At 42.7% G+C, this 17,748-nt stretch overlaps 1 protein-coding gene across 1 annotated transcript; it reads right to left on the reverse strand.

Moving 5' to 3' along the window:
* Positions 1 to 344: 344 nt before the first annotated feature.
* Positions 345 to 16,441, reverse strand: SUMO1 (small ubiquitin like modifier 1). The gene is made up of 5 exons (XM_065413334.1): positions 16,324 to 16,441; positions 8,628 to 8,702; positions 7,190 to 7,267; positions 2,098 to 2,169; positions 345 to 1,224 (listed from the first exon to the last, which is right to left on the reverse strand). Exons 1-5 carry the CDS (start codon positions 16,333 to 16,335, stop codon positions 1,156 to 1,158), a joined length of 306 nt encoding a protein of 101 aa, XP_065269406.1. The 5' UTR covers positions 16,336 to 16,441; the 3' UTR covers positions 345 to 1,155.
* Positions 16,442 to 17,748: the final 1,307 nt, after the last annotated feature.

Here is a 17,748-nt window from a genome sequence, read left to right on the forward strand (position 1 = left end):
GGGCAGGGGGGTTTAAAAAAAACAAAAACCCATTTCCTTCCAACTCTCCCTTCCAAGTTACAGGTTTCAATCTAACCTCTAGTTTTAGAATCCAAACTGAAGCTCCAAGTACATATCATCATTCAACAAGTACCGGAAACAGTTGATAGTTTCAAGAGAAAGGAATGCACATTACTATATTAAAAAAATAAAAATCAATGAGTATTCAATACTTGGAGTAAGCAGGGAACAATAGAATTCTAGTTTACAGAGTATATTTTAAGAGTATAATATTTGCTGGCTCTGATCAATATTTACTAAATAAGCACATCTCTTGCTCTTTCATCTCCAAATATTTGAAAAGAAAATACAAATTGTTAATGTTTATAAAATTGTTTTTCTTGTTTATTTTAATGAAGCTGGTACAGACAACGTCCATTCAAAACCCATGTCCCAGACCAAAAAGTACAAACAAGAATGTCAGAATACTACAAGTGTCTGCTGTGTACATTCTTGCATGAATATCTGTGTATTAATTGCTATATGAAAGAACTTTTCTGGGCTCTTCTGCCAAAATTTAAGAATCAACAGGGTTTTCAATTTTATGTCTTCTGTGTAGCCATCTCTGGAGGAAAGTACAGATGACACCAGTTCTATCTTTTTCATTTGCAACTGGACAATCTTCTCTCCCGGGCCCCCAGCACAATTTAAGGAAAACAGCTCTCAATTATGGACACACAATTTCTCCATTGTTTAGTTCTCTGAAAAACTTCATCTCCCACTGAAAGTTATAGTCCAGGAGTGAAACAGTCACACATCAAAACTTCAGGGCTGATTTGGAAGTCATTAGGAACACTTGCCCACCTGGCAGATCTTACAACCTTCGTGCCTGAAATGCACGATCCTAGTGAACATACAAATGCATGTGTGTACATGTAATTTTAAAGGGGAGGAGGAAAAGGAGCAGGGCTGCAGCTGGATCACAAGAGTTCAGCACAATGAAAACAGAAATTATAGTGTATAATGAGCACGAGAATTCAAGATACCAAATGTTTGAAAATAAGTTCCCAGAGATGGGGTGCCAGTTTCAGTTCAGTGTTGAACGCCACATTACAAAAGAACTATTATTTAAAAATAAAAAAGGATTAAGGGGAAAGAAAAAACAAACGGAAGGATCTAAACTGTCGAGTGACCCCCTGTCTGTTCCTGATAAACTTCAATCACATCTTCCTCCTCCATCCCCAGCTGTGAGAACAGGGAAAAAAACAAAACAAAACACACAAAATTGTTATAAATCAGATGTTTTGAATGCACAGCAGCTCCTGGACAAGCAAGGGAGCTAAAGGTTTTCTTCCTCTCCCCAGCCATATTTCCTCAAAAGGACAAAGCGGTGGAAAAATAATCCTCTGTCACTGCCTTATTAGCCAACACTAACAACTTTATTTAGTCCGCTCTCCCACCCCCCAAGTCACTTGTTTCATCTTTGCAGCACATCTAGTTCAGAACTGGCAATATTCTGTGAAGAGTCCAAATCCTTTTCCAGATCTCAAAAAATCATTGGCTATTTAAAAAAAACAAAACTTCTCTAACTTTATTCTTGTGCAGCTGTTGCATGATTGTCATGCAATTGTGTACCAATGGCATAATGACTATGCAAATTATAGATCATGTAGCTTACTTGGTTATAACAAAGGACTTTCATCTCAGAAACTACAACTGATATCTAAAGTTTTCAATTCTCCCCTTACGCAGGTTATTCTAGACAGCTGAAAGTTTAAGACCAAAAGATGATTACATCAACACTGCATAATTCACATCCTGAGTCCAAAAGGTCAGTCTTTATAACTTCTGCAATACCAGGAAGAAATTTATGCAACAGTTAAGTATAATCATGATATGGATAGTAAACAGAAAACAAGCTACTTGTGTTTTCCCACCTCTCTCTGGTAAAGAGGAGTACATATACTTGTATAAAAAAACGTTTTCAAGCAGATAATGGAGGTTTTGACTGAACAGTGAAATCCCTAACATGCGAAGCACAGTCTGACTATTTTTTTAGTTGTCCCAGGGTGCATTGTTTAAGCTGCCACTTGCCTTCTATTAAGGAAAGAAACTCACCTCTTTGGGGGTATGATTATCAGTAATTCTCTGACCCTCGAAGAGAAACCTGAGCGAATTCATTGGAACTCCCTAAAAACAAGCCACAGAAATGTTTAGTAAAGCACATGTAAGCTTTTAAAAATTGATACACAAATAATATTACATTTTCAATATAAGCAAAGAATTTGAAAACTGAAGATTAGGTACTAGCTCCTGATGTGCAGGCATCTAAGCTGTGTGTATTTTATTACACACCTAGTGCACTAAAATAGTTAAGCGAATTTTAACCTTAAAGTAAAATTTTATTCTGAAAGCAGACTGTAGTTGTGTATTCGTCGTCAACCACCACCACATGAAGTCTGTTCAGTTTACAAGAAAAGAGTTTGTTTTTTTGACTCCTCTCCACCCTGCAAACTCTACCTAGTATCTGAAAGTCAAGCTGGGTTCTTTCTGACTTGCAAATCGACAGTAATAAGATTTTTGTTCTCAGAAATTGGGTAGTGTTTCTGTCAATGATATGTATTCCGGCACCTCCTTTCCCAACACTCCCATACCCAGCATCACCACAAACTGACCAGACTCCTTCCCCCTCTATCCTTTCTGCACAAGTTGGAGGGGCAGAGGAATCACTCATGTCTGGGAAAAGGGGTGCTGGAAGGCTGGCATCTCTAATGGGGATGAGAAAATGGTGATGCTTTGTCTGTGGTGTATGGTGGTTGTGCTAGTGGTTAGGTACGTGTCTGAGGGGAGAAAGAGGATATGAACAGTTAGACACCTTAACTTTTCTTTTCCTTGTTTTGTGGATTTGTGTTAGGTATGTGTGTGGGCCTGCTTTAACTGAAACACAACACGGTGGTTTTGTGTATTAATTTCCCAGGTTTTTTCAGATTAAAAAGGATCTCTGACACAGCAATGTCTGACTTAATTAAGAACAGGATTTTTGTGAAAGAGTCCAGCTGGCTCAGGAATTTTACCGAGGGCTTTCACAGAAGACCTATCCAGCCATGCTTCACGAAGATGTATTTCATTGCCACTGCTTTGCCAAAGGTCTTCATCTACTACACAACATAAATGCTGCTTGTACTAGAAAAACCTGCTGCTCTTCCATTAGGACCACTTTGGGACATAAGTGGGGGCACGTGACAATAGGCAATGTACTGCTCCCCTAAAGTAGGGCTGGTCAGAACTATATTTTCCTTTTCAACAGACTTTTTGGCTTTTCATCAGCTAACCATTGCTCAAAAGCATTCAGTAATGACAAACAACACTAAAAGCCTAAGAAGAGATCTCCAATACAACAGCTCCATGCACAAAGACCTTGATATTTGTCAGAAGCCGTTGATTTGTCAAAGGTGCTATATTCTTTGTGAAACTATTCCACTGGTTCAAGAGTGCCACTCCTGAACCTACTGAATTTTCTCACAGACCAGAATCTCCATGAATTGTTCCACTAGTTGAGTGGCAGAACTCCTAACCCAGCTGACTGGGTTCAAAAACCAGGCTCCTCAACACTCATCGCTTTGTTGAAGATCCTGTTTTTTTTCACTAAACTGTTCAACTTTACTCCTGAATCAACTGAACAGCTTCGCCAAGATCCAGTCTTCAACAAAGTGACAATGTCCTTTGTCAAAGATCTTCTCCGACTCCCCAAACACACTTAGATTAGCAAAATTCATTCCCTATGCACCACGTTAGCCACAATTATGGATGCAAGGAAATTACTGGGGGCATACATTAGAAGGCCGTGTTGTATTCTTTCCTGAACCATTCAAAAAGGCTTTTGCACCCCATGTTGAAGAATGGAAGTAGCTGACATAAATGTTATTCATCTGCTACCTGCAGCACACATGGGATCAGTTATGGTGAATAATACTAATATTTAAAAAAAAAAAAAGAATTACATTACTCCAAAGAGACCTCAAACACTCACTATGTATGTGTTTTTGACATTCTATAGTTTGGAGTTAAGCTAGAAAAGGTGTGTGTGGGGGGGGGGGGGGGTGGAAAAAAACAGTGGGTGAGTCAGCTTTTGTGGCCTGCATCATGCGGGAGGTCAGACTAGATGACCATATTGGTCCCTTCTGACCTTAAAGTCTATGAGTCTATGAGTCTATGAGCAACCACCAAGAAACAGAATAAGAACTTTTAAATGACAATTTAAAGTGATTAGAATTCAGTCTAATTAACAGATATATTTGATAATCTGCTTGAAAATTTGGGCCAGATGTACTGTATCTTTCATACATTACAGGTTCAACTCCCACTTCAAGTGCAAAATAAGACCCAATCTTAATTGTGCAGTTAATACTGCTGCTCTCTAAATATGCCAATATAGCTACACCAGATAACCAAACCCATACTCTCATCTTGTTTTATGCCATCAGCAAAAGGTAAGTAGTTCCAGGTTATTAAATCCATATTAAATTGTCTGCATACACAGCTACTGTCACTTACAGTAAACTCTTCTAAACTAAATAACTTGCAGTGTCATTTTTAAGATGAGTTATTCTGAAGCACCCAAAATCTGTAGTGTATTGTACCTCAAAGACAAATGGCTTGCAAGTTAACCAGGCAGGCAAATCCATAGGAAAAAGGAAGACCTTCTTGCACTGTCCTCTAGTAATGCTTCCCAACTGTAAGAGGGATTTTTTATGGCCCTGGAAGAAGCCACCTTAAGACCCCTCTCCCAGAAGATGATTAATGTGACATAGAAGCATGGTTACTTTGTTCACCAAGTTATAGCCCAGGTAAGAAATAAAAAAAAAAAAAAAAAAAAAAACCTTCATTCTATAGTATACACATACTACAGTGGTATCCATTCAAACTGCTATAGAATGAGCTTTTGTTATTTAGGCCACGTCTACACTACCTGCCGGATTGGCAGATAGTAATCGATCTATCGGGGAATCGATTTATCGCGTCTCATCTAGACGCGATAAATCAATCCCCGAATCGACGCCCGTACTCCATCTCGACAGGAGGAGTAAGCGGAGTCAATGAGGGAGCCGCGGCGGTCGACTTGCCGCCATGAGGACGGACAGGTAAGTCGAACTAAGATACTTCAACTTCAGCTACGCGAATAGCATAGCTGAAGTTGCATATCTTAGATCGACCCCCCCCCCCCCCCCGCCCCAGTGTAGACAAGCCCTTAGATATACAGAGTAACCTATAGATGTATGTATCACACACACACAAAACTTGTGTGAAAAGGTTCACAGCATCAGGCCCTAAAATTTTAAGCTCATCATGGCAGTGTTCTCTCATTCATCTGAAAAAGACCCAGCATACATTCAATGTGATGTAAGCAATAAACACTGATACTTTCTTTCTGTACACAGCAGCAAATCACACAATGACAAGGACACAGAAAAATGAAGACATCATATGACCAAAGAATAAAAAAAAGCTTCACTACAAAGCTATTTGTCGACAAGTTTAGTTTGTCTCTATTAACACAAATATGTTAGCCATCGTTGCTTATGGTCACAGTTGGTAGGGTGAATCTGAAGAAACCCTGAAGGAAGGGCCACATAAAAGGCCGCTGCTGATCCAACACAGAACAGGCAAACAAGAGAAGTGTTCATTGGTAGTTTTAACAGAATTTGATGTGGAAGATAAATTTGATCCCTTGCATCAGCAGTTAGTATTTAGAGCACAAAAAATGGCCATATTGGGCAGACCAATGTTCCATCTTGCCCAATATCCTGTCTCCCGACAGTGGCCAATGCCAGATGCTACAGAGGGAGTGAACAGAGCCGGGCAATTATTGAGCGATCCATCTGCAATTGTCCAGTCCCAGCATGTTGAAGTCAGAGGCTTAGGGACAGCCAGATCACGGGGTTGCATCCATGACCATCTTCACTAACAGCCACTGCTGGACCTATCCAATTCATTTTTTAACCCAGTTTTTAACCTTGTGACCTTCACAACATCCCCCAGGCAACAAGTTCCACCCATTGACTGTATCATGTGAAGAAATACCTCCTTTTATTTTAAACCTCCTGCCTATTAACTTCATCATTTTTCTTGTGTTATGTGAAAGGGGTATAACACTTCCTTATTCACTTTCTCTCCATACCATTCATGATTTTATAGACCTCTATCATATCCCCATTTAGTCACCTCTTTTCCAAGGTGAGCAGTCACTTTTATTGCCCTTCTTGGTACCTTTTCCATTTCTAATGTATCTTTTTTGAGATGAGGTGACCAGAAATGCATGCAGTATTCAAGGTGTGTGTGTGTAGCATGGATTTATATAGCAGCATTATGATATTTACTGTCTTATTGTCTCTTTCCTAATGGTTTCTAACATTGTTAGCTTTTTTTGACTGCCACTGCACATTGCGTGGATGTTTTCAGAAAATTATCCACGATGACTCCAAGATCTCTTTCTTGAATGGTAAAAGCTAATTTAGACCCCATCATTTTGTATGTAACACTGTGACTATGTTTTCCAATGTGTATTACTTTGCATTTATCAACACTGAATTTCATCTGCCATTTTCTTGCCAGTCACCCAGTTTTGTGAGATCCCTTTGTAACTCTCTGCAGTCTGCTTTGGACTTAACTACCTTGAGTAATTTTGTATCATCCCCAACTTTGCCACCTCACTGTTTACCCCTTGTACCAAAGTGTTAATGCAATGAATTTAGTAGTCACATATTGTCAATTTACCACCATATTAACAGTATTGGCAGTTGTAAGTCTAATTCTGCTCCCACACAATAGTGAAAGTATTCCACAATTCTAAGTGCATTTCACTTTGAGCTGTAAGAGGTAAAGTGTCTTTTACAGTACCCATAAGTACATGCATGAGCATATTAAAAAAGGGAGCAGTTGCTTTTAACAGCTACCTTGTAATTTCAACCAATAATTTGAACACATTATAACAGGACAAGGTCCACACCATGCAATCCAGCATAAATGCTAATGACTGTCAAACTCAATTAGGAGGTCCACTGTACTTGTTCTGTGGTTGTTGGGTCTATCCCTCTGGTGAACAGAGATTTGACATGAGTTCACCTGTCCAAACAGATCCCTTTACTTGAGGAAGGGAGGAAGAAGAGGTTAAAGTGCTTTTGCAATAGGATAGTGCCATTGTTTCACAAACCTGTCTTTGACAGTATGATTCTTTGAGTTTCTTGAGATGTGTTGTCATTTTCACCTTGAAGTGAATTTCACTGCTGTCCTAAGAACAGAACAGGAAGAAGTTACCCCTCTTTGTAATAACTATTTGTTTTGTTTGAAGCAGGTTTTAATTTTTACACTTTATTATTACAAAGTGTATCCAACACCAGCTTTACCGGATAGCTGGACCATCGATGTGCTTACAGTAACGTCTGATAAGTTATCCTACTAGAGATTCACATTACAACACATTAAGCAGAACTCACCATTCACTTCCATGGGGAGTTCTGCTTAAAAATAGATAGTATGATATGGTTTGCTAAAGACATTTTGAATTTAAAAAAATATTAATAGTCTGTCTCTCCATTTTTATCCTCTTATCTGCCTAATAAAAATATCATCATACACAGCAGATCTCTGGTTTCAAGTTCCAGAAGAGGCAAGTTAAGCTCGCACTTCAAAATACATAATAAAACCCTGCTCATTTAGAGAATGTCTATCATTGTAGACATGCTGTCTCAGCAATACAATAGTAAGTTAAAGTGAAGCTGTAAAGAACTTGTCCCTTGTCCTACAAAAAGATACATTACTGCAAGAGGTGACAAAATGATTAGAAATGCAAGTGTTTGAAATATCTTCTGTGTCATTGGGCCACATTCAGCCCTTATCTAAGTGATTACAATATCTACTGAAGCTAATTGGAATTGCACCATCTTATGCCTAGACTGAATTTGGTCCCCAGATTCCAACCAGCACCAAATTGCCAGGCTAATAAAGTCTTAACATTCCTAATATTAAGAGAGTGCAAGTGAACCAGTAGCTCCCGCAGTACTCTGTGGTTCTACACAGAATTACTTCAGCTCATGAAGGAAGGTCTTGAAGTTCTCATTCCCTGCACTACTGAAAATTATAGCCTTTATCTCCAAAGAGAAGTTGATGGCTACAGTCTGAATTGGGCTCCCCTCCACAAATTGTTAAGTAAACAACCAATGGCACCTTCATCCCATTCCTGTCTAGGAGGAAAGATGGTCTTTTGCTTAATGCGGGATAGGGATCAGGCTATCTAAAACCAGCTGCTACAGACTTCCGGTATGACCGCAAGCAAGTCACTTAGTCTCTCTGTTCGTCAATCCCTCATCTGTAACACAGGGATACTACTAATCCATTCACTCACAAAGGAGTTGAAAGGATAACAATTAATGTTTTGAGACACCTAGAGCTGTACTGAGAACCACCATTGGCAACTGGTAAGTAGGAGGGTAATTTGGGGGGGGGGGGGGGGGACTCCAGATCAAAGAATTGTTAGGGTACCAGAATTCAACTGTTCATGTGTGTAATTAAGAGAAATGATCCATCTGCAAGCTATATATATGGACAACTATGAAATATCCACCAGTAACTGATTATGTAAAAGAACTCACCTGCCCAATGACTTTGAGTTTAATGTATTCTCCCTCTTTCTTATCTCCCAAGTCCTCAGCTGAAGGTTTTGCTTCCTGAAAGAAAAACATTCCACAGGGATACTGATAAATCCCACTTCTTAACTTTCATTGGACAGTACAACAACTTCTCCCTTATTACAATGAATCAGCACTACACCAGTGATTCGGCACTATACCAGTGACTAACAGCATCTTCGAAAGAGGAACAGATGAGAGAAGGGATGAATTAGAAGATAGATATAAAAACAAAGAATGCAATTTTACACCAGTTTAACTCCATTGAAATAAGCTCAAAAATAGAAATATGGAGAAAGCAGTACTAGATCTTACTCTGTCCTATATGGTAGAATAGCGGCAGAAGTAAACAGATTTTGTTGTGTGTAATAGCATCAGTGTGTAAAGATGCACCACAAGTCACTACCACTTTCAAAGAATGAGCAGACCCCTCACTCCCATGTGTAAACAGCATCCCCAATTAATAGCTTGTGTCATGGTATGTTTGTTATAAGTAAGGCTGCGAGTTTGTCACAGAGGTCATGGATTCCGTGACTTTCCGCGACTTCTGCAGCGGCCGGTCGCCTGGCTCAGGGGCAGCTCAGGCAGCCCCTGCGCCAGGCTGCTGCTGGGGCAGTCTCTTGGGCCCCCACACCCTCCCACCCCAGCAGCAGAGTTTGGGTGTGGGAGGGGGTAGGGGCACCAGACGGGGTGGCGCTTACCTGGTGCTCTCCCCAGAAGCAGTGACATCCCCCTCACTCAGCTGCTAGGCGGAAGCATGGCCAGGCAGCTCTGCGGGCTGCCTTCGCCCAGAGCACTGGCTTTGCAGCTCTCATTGGCTGGAAACTACGGCCAATGGAAGCTGCGGGGGCAGTGCCTGCAGGCGGAGGCAGCCCGCAGAGCTGCCTGGCCACACCTCTGCCTAGCAGCTGAGTGAAGGGGATGTCGCTGCTTCTGGGGAGATCCCCAGGTAAGCGCCACCCTATCTGGTGCCCCTACCCCCTCCCACACCCAAATTCTGCTGCTGTCGCCGCTTCCAGGGGAGCCCCTCAGGTAAGCACCACACAGAGCCCGCCTCACCCCGTCCCATGCCCCGACCCCCTGCACTCTCCCACATCCAAACTCTGCTGCTGCCTGCGGGGGAGGCACGGAGCCAGATAGAGAGCCTCCTGGCCCCACCAACCTCCCCCCTCCCCCCAGCACCAGCGGGGGTCCTGGGCTGCATACTGCCGCCCATGCCCGCCCTCCAAGCAGGCGGGTCGCCCTCCCCCAGCACCAGCGGAGCCCCCAGGAAGTCCCCCTCCCCCCAAGTTTTATTCACTGGTATTTTTAGTAAAAGTCATGGACAGGTCACGGGCCGTGAATTTTTGTTTACTGCCCATCACCGGTCCGTGACTTTTACTAAAAATACCTGTGACTAAAGCGTTGCCTTAGATATAAACCATTTTATAAAACACTGTGTGGGACTAAGTATCTAAGTAACTTTTACAATTTTAAAACCATTGTATAAATATGTTATAGTTATGAATTGTAATGTCTACCTTAACTAGATCAGGATACATTTTATAGGCAAGTTTGATGTATGAACTCTTGAGCAATAAGGTCTTCTACAGGAGTGAAATACGCTGAATAATACATGAACTGAGAGCATTAAACAGAAGAGCTTTCATATTAATTACTGATAGATTAGACACAAGTCAAAGATTTGGTTACATCTAGCCCCATCCTACCTGTCATTGCATATTTTGGGTTAGACTTACAGTTTTGTACATTTTGATGGATGTGGTGTATTATGGCATTGAACAAGGTTACACCTACACCTCTAGTCACTGCATACATTCAAGCAGATGCTGGATAGAGAAATCTCTAAAAAGAAAGTCTTCAGAGAGGAGGATCTCACCAAACTACAGGTCATGTTTCCATCACCTTTCTTCAGCATGCTGTTGCCCAGCAAGATGGACAAGATCATCAAAGCTGTTATAGCTCCCAATGCCAGAATTTCTTCTTGACAATAAAGACTTCCACCCTCCCTGCCATTCCCCCTCCACTGTCCTGCCATATTAACATGCCTCAGCCCAAATCTCAAGGGACCACTTGTAGGAGTGAGAGGATAGTTTGGATCACATTCTTGGCTAGAAAAGGACCAAAAAACAGACATTTTCTGGAGACCTAGATCATGGACCTCTTTCATCTAATGGCCGATTGCTCTCCTGTGAGTATAGAAAGGGTTTGCAAAAAGAACATTTTTAGCATTTGCGCACTGGATAGACTAATTCTCCAAAAGAGGAGAGAGACTAATTTCTGCACACCCACTGAAGTATAACATAACTTCATGCTGATTAGTCATTTGCTTTGCTAACACATGCGAAATCCATCACTACAAGAGGTATTTAAATTCTAAGTGTATGTAGGCATCATCTCTGTTCACTATGCAAGAGAACCAATTTGCAAGCCAGCCTGCTGTCCTAATAAGAGAAGACTTCACTACCATGCAGAGGATTCCGATTAACTCTTGTCATTGTTCTATCCATCTAGCTGTCCTCACCAGAGTTTCTGAGCTTGTGTGGGGTATCACAGAGTTCATGCTCTTGAGTCTAAAGCAGAGCATCACTACTATGACAGCCCTCCTTGGTTGATATGAGTGGAAAGCAATGACCCATAGGGGGCTTGAATCCTGTCCTCAATTCCAGGAAACTCAGGCAGTGCAAGCCAAATGCAATGAGAAAGGGGGATAGTAGGAAGATAAAAAGGGAATTACTGGGATCAAAATATCAGTATGTCTCAAAGATGAAGATTAAAGCCTTAGGTAACCCCACTACACACCAAACTGGAGCAAAAGCAGAGCTGGAATTCGTTTTTTGGGGGGGGGAGGGGGAGAGGGACTGAAATGGGTTAGAGTCAAGAATGGCATTGCCAACAACTGAAGTTTAAAAAGTAAAATCCCAGTAATCTGGCTCCAAACAAGGCAGGCAAAACTGAAAGAGATCCCCCTATTGCAGGTTTAAGGGGGGGAAAAATATGGGTGGATAGGAAAGCCACCAGAAGAAGTTAAAGAACAAATGCACAGAGTTAGGTAGACTTGATGGCAACTAAGTTACAATTACTCATTTGTAAATTAAACATTTCACAAACAGATCACGTGCAAGTCCCTACCACTTAACATGCAGTTAAAAGACTGGTATTTACTATCATACTAGGAAAAGAACGTTTTTTTACTTAGTGGTTAAAAAGAAAAATTTTAAATAAAACCGCTTCTGAATCAGATTCTGACTTTTCATTAGGGCCATAAAAAGTTCCTACAGCCACTGTTTTACAGAAAGAGTTCCTAAGCAGCATAAAACATGTTCTCCAATACCTACCTCACACTTATGTCATGAGGTTTAATTAATTAGTGCTTGTAAAACACTTTGAAGTCCTTGGATGAAAGGTGCTGAAAGGGCCAAGTATTTATTACTGCAATTAACAGAACCACAAAACAAAACACTCCAAATGCTGCATTGTAATTTGCTTATAACAATAAATTAGTTACCTAATTTTTTATAGATTTTGAGCTTCAATTTTCAAGAACATAATACGCAATAAGATTTTAGAATCATGATTATAAGATGATTCGTACACAAACGACCAGTGCTGACATTTAGCAAACAAGTGGTGCTAATTTATGTATTCTGCCTATTCTCCTAACAGTTTGCAATATTTTAGCTAAACGAAATGCTACATGAAGCCAATATTATGCTGATTCATTCTTCTATATTTAATTAGAAGTTAAATTTGCTTTATTAGATTCTACAATTTCCCCCTTTATTAAACCAATCTAGACACCTACCCCTCCTGTGACTTTGTCTGTTCCCCATATTCTGGGATTGTTACCTAGGACCCATGAGCTTTTTGTATCCCCCTCCTTTTTTTCTTTATTATCAGTAAGATTTTTTTTATCTCATCCTAATGAAAACTAAACTGATTATATCCCACTTTGGGAATGGGCGACAGGGGATGGATCAAATGATGATTACCTTTTCTGTTCATTCCCTCTGGGGCACCTGGCATTGCCCATTGTCGGAAGACAGGATACTAGGCTAGATGGACCTTTGGTCTGACTCAGTATGGCTGTTCTTATGTTCACTGTTTATATTAAAACAGCTGTAATTGCCATCAACAACAAATGATTATATCCCTGGAGAACAATGTCCTCTGAAACAACTATTTCCAGCACAAGATAGGAGAAAAAGAATCTGTAGTTTTTCCATGCAACATGGCTAACTCCAATAAAATTTATTTGCATAGAAAGATGAGCACTAATATCACCTTAGATCCCATTCCCACTATCATTTATGAATGTTTAACTCTAGTCAACTAGTCATTGACTTCAATGGAACTAACTGTGGAAGTAAAAGTTAAGCGTGTGTTTACGTTTGTTTCACTGTAAGGCCCTTATCTTCAAGAGCTTACATGCATGCTACACTTTATGGGTCGCAAGAGCTCCCACTCAAGTCAATGAGATTACTCAAAGTGCATAACGTTAAGCATATGCATAAATCTTTGCAGATTTGAGGCGTAACAAAGGATTACTTATTGAAGGCTGCTTTTTGTAAGAGACATGTGGCTTAATTCAACATAAGAATGGCCATATTGGGTCAGAGCAATGGTCCACCTAGCACAGTATCCTAGCTTCCGACAGTGGTCAATGCCAGATGCTACAGACGTTCTCAGACTTTTATACTAGTGACCCCTTTCACACAGCAAGCCTCTGAGTACGACCCACCTTATACATTAAAAACACTTTTTTATATATTTAATACCATTATAAATACTGGAGGCAAGCGGGGTTTGGGGTGGAGGTCTGAGAGCTCGCGACCCCCCATGTAATAACCTTGCGACCCCCCTGAGGGGTCCCAACCCCCAGTTTAAGAACCCCTGCTTCAGAGGAGATGAACAAAACAGGGCAATCATTGAGAAGTGCATCCCATTGTCCAGTCCCAGCATCTGGCAGTCAGAGGGTCAGGGACACCCACACCGTGGGGTTGCATCCTAGACAGTATTTGGTCCTGCCATGAGGGGCAGGGGACTGGACTAGATGACCTCTCAAGGTCACTTCCAGTCCTAGAATCTATGAATCTATGAATAATCCTGACCATCTTGGCTAATACCCATTGATGGACCTATCCTCCATGAACTTACCTAATTCTTTTTTGAACCCAGTTATACTTTTGGCCTTTGCTACATCCCCTGGCCACAAGTTCCCCAGGTTGACTGTGCATTGTGTGTTGTTTGTTTTAAACCTGCTGCCTATTAATTTCATGGGGTGACCCCTGGTTTTTGTGTTATGGGACGGGGTAAATAATGCTTCCATATTCATTTTTTTCTGAACCATTCATGATTTTATAGACCTCCATCATACTCCCCCTTAGTCATCTCTTTTCCAAGCTGCACAGTCCCCGACTTTTTAAATCTCTCCTGGTATGAAAGCTGTTCCACATCCCCAATCATTTTTGTTGCCTTTCTTGGTATGTTTTCCAATTCTAATATATCTTTTTTGAGATGGGGTGACCAGAACTGCATGCGGTATTCACAGTGTAGGTGTACCAGGGATTTATATTGTGGGATTATGACATTTACTGTTTATTATCTATGCTTTCCTAATAGTTCCTAACATTCTGTTAGCTTTTTTGACTGCTGCTACACATTCAACACGTTTTCAGAGAACTATCCACAATGACTTCAAGATCTCTTTCTTGAGTGCTAACAGCTAATTTAGACCCCATCATTTTATAGGTATTGTTGGGATTATATTTTCCAATGTGCATTACTTTGCATTTATCAACACTGAATTTTGTGTGCCATTTTCTTGCCCAATCACCCAGTTTCATGAGATCCCTTTGTAACTCTACACAGTCTGCTTTGGATTGAACTATCATGAGTAATTTTATGTCATCTGCAAACTTTGTCACTGCAGTGCTAACCCCTTTTTCCAGGTCATTTATGAATATGTTGAACAGCACTTGTATCAGTACAGATCCTTGGACAACCACACTATTTACCTCTCTCCATTCTGAAAACAGACCATTTATTCCTACCCTTTGTTTCCTGTCTTACAAAAAGTTACTGATCCATGAGAGGACATTCCCTCTTATCCCAGGACTGCCATTCTGAACAGATTTAGTTGGAATCTGATTAGTTATTATGGAACACGGTCACCTCATTGAACAACTTCTCCTTATCTCTATTACTAGCATCACATTAGATTCAAATGGAAAGAGTTTTTAGAAAAAGGGCATTATATTGCAAACTATTAACAACTTGAATAGTCCTTACCCAGGCAAGTAGTTCAATTTATGACAAAGAACACTATTTACATCAATAAGGGCAATTATGTGAGCAAAGGTCTGCAGGATCTGGTCCAAAGTTTCCTCTCCCCCTCCTCCATTGATACTGCTAGTTTACTTTCTGCATTTTATTTAAGCCTTGTCTACTTGTTGGGGGACTTATTCTGATGACAGCCATCGGTTGCCAGACACCTGCAGAGCTTCACTAGTGTAAACCCTTAGCAGCAACAGGCAATGCCATTATTTGCACTAGTTAAGGCTACTTCTGCTTGAACTCAGGGTTAAAGTCCACCAGTGTAAATAGTGGCTTTTCTTGTCCACACTAGGGATTTCTTATACCTTAGCTACATTAATAGCTGTAATGGGGTCCATACTGGGGATATGTCAGGGCCTAATTTTCACTTTCCCTTCTAGACAGTTTTACTTACTGATTCTCATATACCAACAGTGCTTGATTTCTCAACACTACAGAAGCATTTTAGAGCATTTCCAAATTTAAAAAAAAACAAACAAAAAAAAACCCACCACACATTGTTCATTAGGTTTCAAAAAACTTCTATGAAAAATTCACATTTTTCCATGCCAATACTAGTTGAGAGTGTCATCTAAAGACAGAATATATACACACACAAACCACACACACTACAATTTAATGAACGTCATTAATATTTCCTGAACAAATATTGGGAATGAAATAACGTAGCCAGGATGTGATCTGAATTAGGGGCACTAAACACAATCAAAACAACACCCCAGCATGAGGATAGGCCTGAACAGGAAAGAAGCTTAAACCCTGGCTGCAGCTATCAGCCCTCATCTCCTGCTGTCAGATCCGAGCCAGGTTGCAAACCCTGGGGCTGCCTCTCCCTCCTCCGGCCCCGAGCAGGGGGGTCATGGGGCAGGCCAGAGCCGGGGGCACCAGCGAACGACCCCCCTTAAAGCAGGCCAAGGAAGGCTTCCATTGTATGACCTGGGGCCTAGGCAGGGTGGGAGGCCGGGCCAAGCAGTCACGGGAGGGGACCCCCCAGCCCCAGCCGGAGAGGGAGCAGTGGAGTGTGGGGGCATCGCGGAGTGTGTGTGGGGGCCGCTGTCCGGGCCCTTCTCCCGGGGGGTGCGAGGCGGAGCCCCGCTGAGGAGGCGCGGGGTAGGGGGGCTGCGCCCGGGCACTAGACGGGGCCAACCCCCGCCGCTCAAGGGCCTGCAGGGCCCCCCTACCCCGGCGCCTCTTGCCCCCCCTCCTCCAGTCTCCATTGCGGGCTACGGAGAAGCGGCGGGGAGGCCGCCGGGCTGGCTCCGGAGCCTCGCGCCCTCCGCCGCGGGCCCCTGAGCCCGGCCAGCCGGCCGCGGGGGGCCCCTACCTGGTCAGACATGGCTTTGCCCGTGGTCTCCGGCGCCAGCCCCGCTCGGTCGCTAGGCTCCTTTCTCTGCCCCTCGGCAGCACAACACAGGCCAGGCGGGCGGGATTTCCTGTGCGCTGAGCTCACTTCCCGCCCGCCCGGCGTGGCAGCCTCCCTCCCTCCGTCCGTCCGTCCTTCCCTCCCGGGGCAGCCCTGCGGGGAGCAGGCGGCGGCAGCAGCTCCGGGGGGCGGCGGGGCGCTGCTGCGCTCTGCCCCCAGCCGGGCGGACAGTGGTTTCTGGCCTTGTCAGCCGGGCCGGGATTTTCCGCCCTGAGCCAAGTTCAGCGTCGGGAAACTAAACCCACAGCCCCGCGGCCGGGCCTCGGAGCCCGGATGCACGGACCAGCGGGGTACCGCACACATCTCCCCACTAGCCTCTGCGGCGCCAGCTCCGAGCTGGAACACAGGCTCCAAACGCGCACCCCCATTCACCACAGGCCCTGGGCCCACAAAGTGGCAGGCCTACAGGACAAAGTTCGGTCAAAGTTGCCCTAGGTTAGGGTAACCAGACAGCAAGTGTGAAAAATCAGGATGGGGTGGGAGGTAATAGGCTTCTATATAAGAAAAAGCCTCAAATTTCAGGACTGTCTCTATAAAATCAGGACATCTGGTCACCCTACACCCGCACCTGTGTTCACGGAAGTTGGTCTCTTGCTGACTTGTGCACCCTCACCTGAAGGGCTTGGAACCAGGCGTAGCTGTACTCAGGGGAGCAGCAGGTCCATCATACAGGCACTTGGCACCGGTATGTGCAGGATGAAGGCCCAAATCCCTACAGCTACATGCTATCAAGGCACAGGGGGCAGAAGAGCCATGCACAGATCAAAAATTTGTATCCACGTCTGATCCACAAACATGGTCAGCAGATATAAAGCAGATATCCGCAGATTTGCGGGGATCTAGGGAACAGCCCAAACTGATCTGATACACTCACTAGCTTACATCAAACTTCCTGCAGGACATCATTTCAAGGCTGTTTCTCTCAAAGTGACTTGGTTTATAATAAATGTGGCACTCTGTATACAACTATATATATATTTAAAAAAACCCCAAAAACCTCTTGCCGCTTATTTCCCACTAGAAGGTGTTATTCATCGGTTTTACATGGCAATTGAGCTCAATGAAAATGTCACTAACATGATTAATTTAACCAAAGAAAAAAACAGCAGGAACAGAAGAACTCTAACACCAAGATCAAGACAGACAAGACAGTTTGTCTCTAAATAGGTTGCCTTTCATAGCTCTTGTTAATTAACATAGGAATTGCCATAACAAATGACCAGAGGTCCATCTAGTCTTGTATTCTGTCTCCCACAGCAGCCAGTACCAGCTGCTTCAGAGACAGGTGCAAGAAGTAAGCAATTGCTGAATAAAGCATCCACAAGA

This window comes from Emys orbicularis, chromosome 11, assembly GCF_028017835.1.
Source record: "Emys orbicularis isolate rEmyOrb1 chromosome 11, rEmyOrb1.hap1, whole genome shotgun sequence".
In the NCBI taxonomy this organism is placed as follows: domain Eukaryota; kingdom Metazoa; phylum Chordata; order Testudines; family Emydidae; genus Emys; species Emys orbicularis.

Coding starts and splice junctions, on each gene's coding strand:
- SUMO1 (XM_065413334.1), bottom strand. Junction 7,268..8,627: donor AACTCAAAGTCATTGGGCAG/GTGAGTTCTTTT, acceptor TTCTGTTCTTAG/GACAGCAGTGAAATTCACTT. Junction 2,170..7,189: donor AATCATACTGTCAAAGACAG/GTTTGTGAAACA, acceptor GCTTGTTTTTAG/GGAGTTCCAATGAATTCGCT.